This window comes from Nematolebias whitei, chromosome 15, assembly GCF_014905685.2.
Source record: "Nematolebias whitei isolate Nwh7 chromosome 15, NemWhi1, whole genome shotgun sequence".
Classification (NCBI taxonomy): domain Eukaryota; kingdom Metazoa; phylum Chordata; class Actinopteri; order Cyprinodontiformes; family Rivulidae; genus Nematolebias; species Nematolebias whitei.
In genome coordinates this window covers 28,292,319-28,298,889 of record NC_056512.1, presented here as the reverse complement: position 1 = coordinate 28,298,889, position 6,571 = coordinate 28,292,319, and the positions used below count along the sequence as shown (strand labels likewise).

The window sequence follows — 6,571 nt, the reverse complement described above, 5'->3', positions numbered from 1 at the left end:
TATATATATAAATAATCTGTTGAATTTGTTATAACACACAAACTCCAGTCACTTCACATTAAATGAGTAAAAGCCATACACTCCTTCTAATAAGTCCTACATATCTTCTTCATTCAGATTAAACCAATGCATTTACTCCTAAACTTTTATGATATTTTATAATTAATTAATGTATTGTTTTTTCTTCAGGTCTGTCGGTATTATCTGTGTGGCTTCTGTCCAGCTGAGCTATTCACAAACACACGTTCTGATTTGGGTAAGTTTACGACTGATTTGTAATCTGCAAATAGCTGTTTTTATATCTGTTAAATTTTAGGATTTAAGCAAATGTGAATTATTTTTCAGGTCCTTGTGAGAAAATCCACGATGAAAATTTGAGGAAAACGTAAGTTCATTTTGAGAAAGTAGAAATATTTTAACTGTCTTGATGTTTTCCTCTTTAAAAAAAAGTGTCCCCCTTTATCCCAGGTATGAGAAGAGCTCTCGGTTTTTGAAAGAGGGCTACGAGAGAGACTTCCTGCGATATCTACAATCCCTGCTGACTGAAGTGGAGCGGCGGATTCGTAGAGGGCATGCTCGGCTCGCACTTTCCCAGGCCCAACAAAACTCTGGGGTTTGTGATTTTTATGTTGAACATTATTTCAATGTAAAAAAAAAAAAATGTACACATAGGACACCATAAGCTTGAAAGGGAAAAAAAAACATGGCTCTATTGTCAAATATTATAATTTTTTATTTGTTTTCAGGGTCCTGCGCCAACAGGAAAGAATGAAGAGAAAGCCAAGGTTCTAACAGAGAAGATTGAAGACCTTGTTGTTCAGGTTTGCAGCTAATTTATTACAAGTTCCCCCTCCTTTTATAAATTAGTATTGTTGTTGTTTGAAAACAAAAAAAAAGATGTGATGTGTTGGTAAATATTTTGTCGTATGACTTTTATTACAACCAACACCACATAAAAGTTATTTTATGTCAATCAAGTGGCAGTAATTAAAAGGATAAAATTGTAGTTTGTTTATATATCACCAGTTTCTAGCAAACGTTATCTAAGAGCATTATACAAAAATGTGTAAATGGTTCCAGTAATCTTATTCAGTCTAACTGCAGTAATTTAATCGTTATACTCATTTAAAAAAGTTGTTTTAAGCGTTCCTATGGATTGAACAGTCATTTTGAAATGCACCAAAGGCATCTGTTTGTATTGTTGTAAAACTGTAATCTGCTGCACTTGCTTTTGCTCAGATTGAGGAGCTGGGGTCGGAGGGTCGTGTGGAGGAGGCTCAGGGAATGATGAAGTTGGTGGAGCAGCTAAAAGAGGAGAGGGAGATGCTCAGCGCCAACCCCTCGGTGAGTAAGCTAACACTAATCGACCTACAGACGGCCCTCGGGATCGTAGGTGGTACTTCTGTAATACTGTGTTTACGAACGCAGAATGAGTTGACAGGTGGAAACCATTGGTAACTGGAGTTGGTCTCACCATTTTTAGTTGGCATCAATCAATTTAATCTGGGCTAACTGTTCAATACATAATTCATGTTCTTGTTTTTGTTGAAATGTGATTAATATAATATTATATTTTGTTTAGACAATTGAAAGCTTTGCAGCTCAGGAGAAACAGATGGAGGTGTGTGAGGTGTGTGGGGCCTTCCTCATTGTGGGTGATGCACAGTCCAGAGTGGACGACCACTTAATGGGCAAACAGCACATGGGCTACGCCAAGATTAAATCCACTGTGGAGGAGCTAAAGGTAAGAGCACCATTAGTCAAACATTTGTTTAGTAAACGTCCTAATTGTGTATTCCAAGTTTGTAGAGGCGACAAACAGAAAACATGTCTGCACGTAGATTTTACGTAAGATGTTTTTTCTTCTGAGCTATCAGCAGGTCCATATCCTGCTGTTGTTTTTTTAAGGAATAATAATTTTTGTTTTCAGGAAAAACTGCGACGCCGTTCTGAGGACCCACCGGGCGAAAACCCAGTCCTCAAACGGGACCGAGAAGAACGAGAGCGTGAGAGGGAGGAAAGGGAGAAAAAGCGCAAAGAGGAGGAGGAAAAGGAGAAGGAAAGAGAGAAAGAGCGAGAACGTGAGAGGGAGAAGGAGCGTGAGAGGGAGCGAGACAGAGAACGGGAGCGAGATCGCGAGAGGGACAGGAGGTCACGACGAAGCCACTCCAACAGCCGCCACTCCAGCCGAGCGTCGGACAAGAAACGGAGCAGGTCCCGCGACCGCCGGAGGTCCAGGAGCAGAGACCGGGACAGAGAACGGAAGCGCAGCAGGTACGTCAGACTTTGCTTTTTGAGATGAAAGCGGTCAAGTTACACCATGCGGCCTTTTCGCTGCTCATCTTCTGCTTTTGACAAAAGGATGTGATCGTGTTAAAATGTAAAATTATTTGCATTCATCTTTTTGAAGGTTAATTTTATTAATCAAAAGTGAAGCAGCAGCCTATTTGTTAGCATTTGCCTGTATGCATGCGTGTTAAAAAATAAATCGATTTATGTTTAGTTGGTGACAAGAAATAGTGGAAGTAGGTAAATAGTAATAAGAAAAATATTAGTAGAAATTTAGTCATAAACTTAAAAATTCACTTTGTCTGCACATAATAATGATTAATAATAAAATAAGTAGGTTTTTGATAAATGTGTGCACCACTACAATAACCTTGCGAATTGTTGAAGAAAACGCATAAATGAATGCTTCTTTTTGTACATTACCATCATAACATTTTCTCCTTTTCTATCCAGGAGCCGGGACAGGGAGAGGAGGCGCAGCCGAGAGCGCTCCGATAGGAAACACCGCTCCCGCAGTCGTGACAGGAGGAGGTCCCGCAGCTCAGAGCGCAAGTCTTACCGCCACCGCAGCCGTAGCCGCAGCAAGGACAGAGAAAGAGACAGGGGCAGAGACAGGGGAAGGGACAAAGACAAAGAGCGGTCACCAAAAGACAAAGGTAGGAATTTGTTCCCCCTTTTTAACTCATTCAACCTTTATTTATACAAGTTAATCCCACTGAGCCTCAGGGACTCATTTACAAGAGACCTGAATTCAGATGCATGTGTATTTGAACTCGTTTGTCTGTTTTTTCATTAGTTTTTTTGTTTCAGAGCAGTTTTGTACATCTGAAATAATAATTTAATGGAACTGTGGGTTTACTGTTTGTCAGACCGTAAGGCAACAGAGGAGAAGAGCAGTTCTAAGAAAGACAAGCACACTGAAAGTGATGCAGCTGCCTTCAAGGCTTCATCAGAGCTGGAGCCAATGCAGACTGAGGCAGCTGCCTCCCCCCCTCTGCTTAACGGCCAGCAAGAGCTCCTCCAATCTGAAGGTGACACTCAGTCCAATTAAAACTGATCTGATAGGACCTCAGATCAGGCTCAGGTAAGTGCGTCCTCCTCTTCACTTCCCTTAGCTCTACCCTTTCACCCTCCCCTCCTCCAAACCCCTCCTTCCTCCCTTTACCTTCCCCACTCCCGCCCTCCCGCTTTCCACCCTGTTTATGTTCAGTTCAATGACTATGATTTTTGTCTTATGTGCTATAAGCAAATATCTTTATCCTGTTTTTGATTAGTGCATCGTAAGTATGCACTGAAGATGAAGGACTAGGCCCGATGAATGAGAAGAAGGTAGAAAGCATTCACTCAAAGCCAAGAGGGAAAGGCCAGTGTAGCCCTGAGCAAACATGCCCGGAGGTACCCCTCGTTTTGTATCGGTTTTTGACCCTTGCAGATGTCTATTTCACTTTGTAGACAAAAATGGCAGAACAGAAAGCAAAGTGTTGGATCCGAACAAGAAAAATAGCTGTGTTTACCTGTTTTTGGTTGATTTTAATGATTTATTTTCTTGTTTTGAAACAGGAAAATGTAACAATTGAACATATTCCTTCTAGGGAGGAAATTCAGTCACTGTGTTGTTTACATGTTTACTATTATTTTTGCAAAAATCTCCAACCTATGTGTTAAAGTACTTAAAACACCTTTAGCCTTCAGTTTAAGGTGTATTTGAAAAGCAAGAGCTTTATTATTATATATTTTTTGCTATGATCATAACTCAAATGACATGGATTTATTCTCCAGCTTAATGTGCCTGATAATGCCATGCACTGTGTGTTTGGGGGTGGGGTGGGGGGGGGTTATAGCACCAGGGGCCTAAGGACACTAACTAACTGGAGGGTAGGGTTTATCGAATGAATTGCAGCTGACTTCTATACCTCACACAGCGTTGGTGTTGTGAGCGAGACCACATGAGAAAAAGGGCAAATTAAAAATCTTGGATACTCTGACTGTCAAACTGTGCAGGTACTCACCCCAGGTACTCCTTTCTCTACCCACATCCATTTCTAAATGCTGTTGCCTGTCAGAAAAAGAAACGTTTATGTACTTTTTTTAGCTCTTGTATTTGCAAGCCTGTGTGTATATTTTTAACTGTCGACTATGCTTGTGTATTTTATAATTTGTTCGAAGGAGGAGAGTGATTTGAAGGAGTTTTCAGACAACCTATTTGATATACCTTTTGCCATCAGTTGAACTTCTCACTATGCAGACAGTAGTATTGTTCGACTGTTTAAGTCACACTTCTTTAGTCGGGTGTTTCTGTGGATTTAAGGGCTTGGTTTCACATGGCAAAGGGAATATCATATTTTTGTCACAAATTTTCAATTCAATTGTGAAATTTAGGTTAATTTCTAGTTAAGCACTCAGTAAAAAAAAAAAAAGCATAGTATGGCCAAATTTATTTAGGAATTAAATTGTTTTATCAATTAATTAAGTTTGTTGGATAATTGGCAATATATGAGTTAAACTTTCCTCTGTGGTTAAATTGAGGGATATGTTTGACTAGTAAATATAGTTGTGTAGCAGCAATTGTTGTGGGACCCTTGCTTACATTGCATATTGTGGCCATTTTGCTCAACAGGGGAAGCTGGGATATCTTGCGGAGGAAGAAGTGGAAGCTCAAACCCGTCTTTACCCTGAACCTGACACGTCGCTGCTTAAAAACAAGGTGAACCACAAATGTGTTGTGGCTTATTTAAGAAACAAACCTAAAGTACACATGTAAATGAGGGGAGAAACGATACTTTTGTTTTTGTTTGTTTGTTTTTATTTACCTGTCAGTTTTATTGGCTGGATGACGATAGTTGTGGTTCATCTAATTTTCATCGGCTTTACTGGTCTAAATGGCAGCCAAATATCACTTAGAATACACTTGTTGTTTTTAGGGTTTTTGTCTTATTTTGAAAATCTTTACACGTCCTCTGTGTTTCTTGGCATTTAGTAAAACTAAACTAAATTAAAAAAAAAAAACAACTACTTGTGATTTGTATTCCTTTGTCAGGTGGCATTTCTCTTCCTGACCTCCTTTTTTAAACCGTATGTACAATGTAAGAACCTTGACAGGGAGTGACTCCTACGTAAAGCCCACGCTTGTTCCATATCTGTAAACTATTGAATTCTTTTGATCAAATGCTTTTGAACACTTAGGGTTTGTTTTAAGTTTGCTTTGCTTTTTATGTCCATGTTATGTTGAATAAAATGTACAATTTCATCAAAGTTTTTCTGGTCTTTTTGTGATGTAAGAGGAAATGAATCGAGCCCTGCATGTAGCAGGTCTTTAGGCTTGATGAAAATGGGGCTGGTTGTTTTTATTTTATTTTTACATTTTGCTATTTCAGTTCATGTTAGACAATAAGCTAAGGTTTTTCCAGCTTTCAGGAACAGCTTTATGTTGTATTAAAAGAAATCAAGTTTAAAACATCAACATAAATACTCAGTTAAAGCAGCAGTAGAAGCTAAAGCCTTAAGCTTGGTGTTCCTTCTTTTTATTAGTACTGCAAGCTCAGTAACTGGATAAAACATAAGTACATGACCAATAAATACTTAGTGTTCCTACAACAATCACTAAGCCATTTGTGTAAAAGGTACATGATCATTCTAAAAGACTGACACTCATTTAATACAGTTGGTCAAACCAAAAACTTCATTTAATGTATGGCATAACGTAGTAAACCAGTCTCTCAGGCCAAGACTCAACGGTTCAAGGATAAAGGACACTCCTGAGGACAGTAACACTCACTTTTTGGACACGGGGGACATGTGAGAAAGGAGTGAATGAGAAGCCATCTATGCTGTTGGAAACTAACATTAAACAAAAGGTGGCTTCAGATATCATCGATCCAACACCTACATTGCATCTAAAAATAGAGATACTTTATTAATCCCAGGGGAAATTTGAGACATCCAGTAGCATGTTCTAATTATACAGGAAAAAAAACGCATATGAAATTTAAAAAAAAAAGTACACGCGTTTAGAAAAAGACTGCACAAGGTGATAGGGAGTACAATACATTCATGATTAACCCATATATATGAATACATGTATATGCATATGTACTGTACATGTGTATATATACATACACATAAGTGTCTGGGGTACCATAGATGTACAAGGCTATTTTTACTGTACGGGAGGAGTGGAACAGTTTGATGGCTTGAGGGACAAAGGACTTCCTGAATCTGTGGAGCAGGGCTGGGACAGCAGTGTACTACTGAAGGAGCTCCTCTGCTTCATGATGGTGCCGTG

At 39.1% G+C, this 6,571-nt stretch overlaps 1 protein-coding gene across 2 annotated transcripts in view; it reads left to right on the top strand.

Annotated features, from left to right (window-relative positions):
• Positions 1-5,501, top strand: part of luc7l3 (LUC7-like 3 pre-mRNA splicing factor) — a 6,563-nt gene extending 1,062 nt beyond the window's left edge. The window contains exons 2-12 of one of the 2 annotated variants that reach the window (XM_037689586.1): positions 190-256; positions 346-385; positions 469-613; positions 747-821; positions 1,240-1,344; positions 1,583-1,744; positions 1,931-2,071; positions 2,126-2,274; positions 2,743-2,945; positions 3,159-3,373; positions 4,907-5,501. In XM_037689586.1, coding sequence (XP_037545514.1) covers positions 190-256; positions 346-385; positions 469-613; positions 747-821; positions 1,240-1,344; positions 1,583-1,744; positions 1,931-2,071; positions 2,126-2,274; positions 2,743-2,945; positions 3,159-3,340 — 1,269 coding nt within the window. In that variant the 3' untranslated portion in view covers positions 3,341-3,373; positions 4,907-5,501. Of the gene's footprint in view, positions 1-189; positions 257-345; positions 386-468; positions 614-746; positions 822-1,239; positions 1,345-1,582; positions 1,745-1,930; positions 2,275-2,742; positions 2,946-3,158; positions 3,374-4,906 lie in introns of both variants that reach the window. The other variant, XM_037689585.1, reaches the window with a different exon arrangement.
• Positions 5,502-6,571: the final 1,070 nt, after the last annotated feature.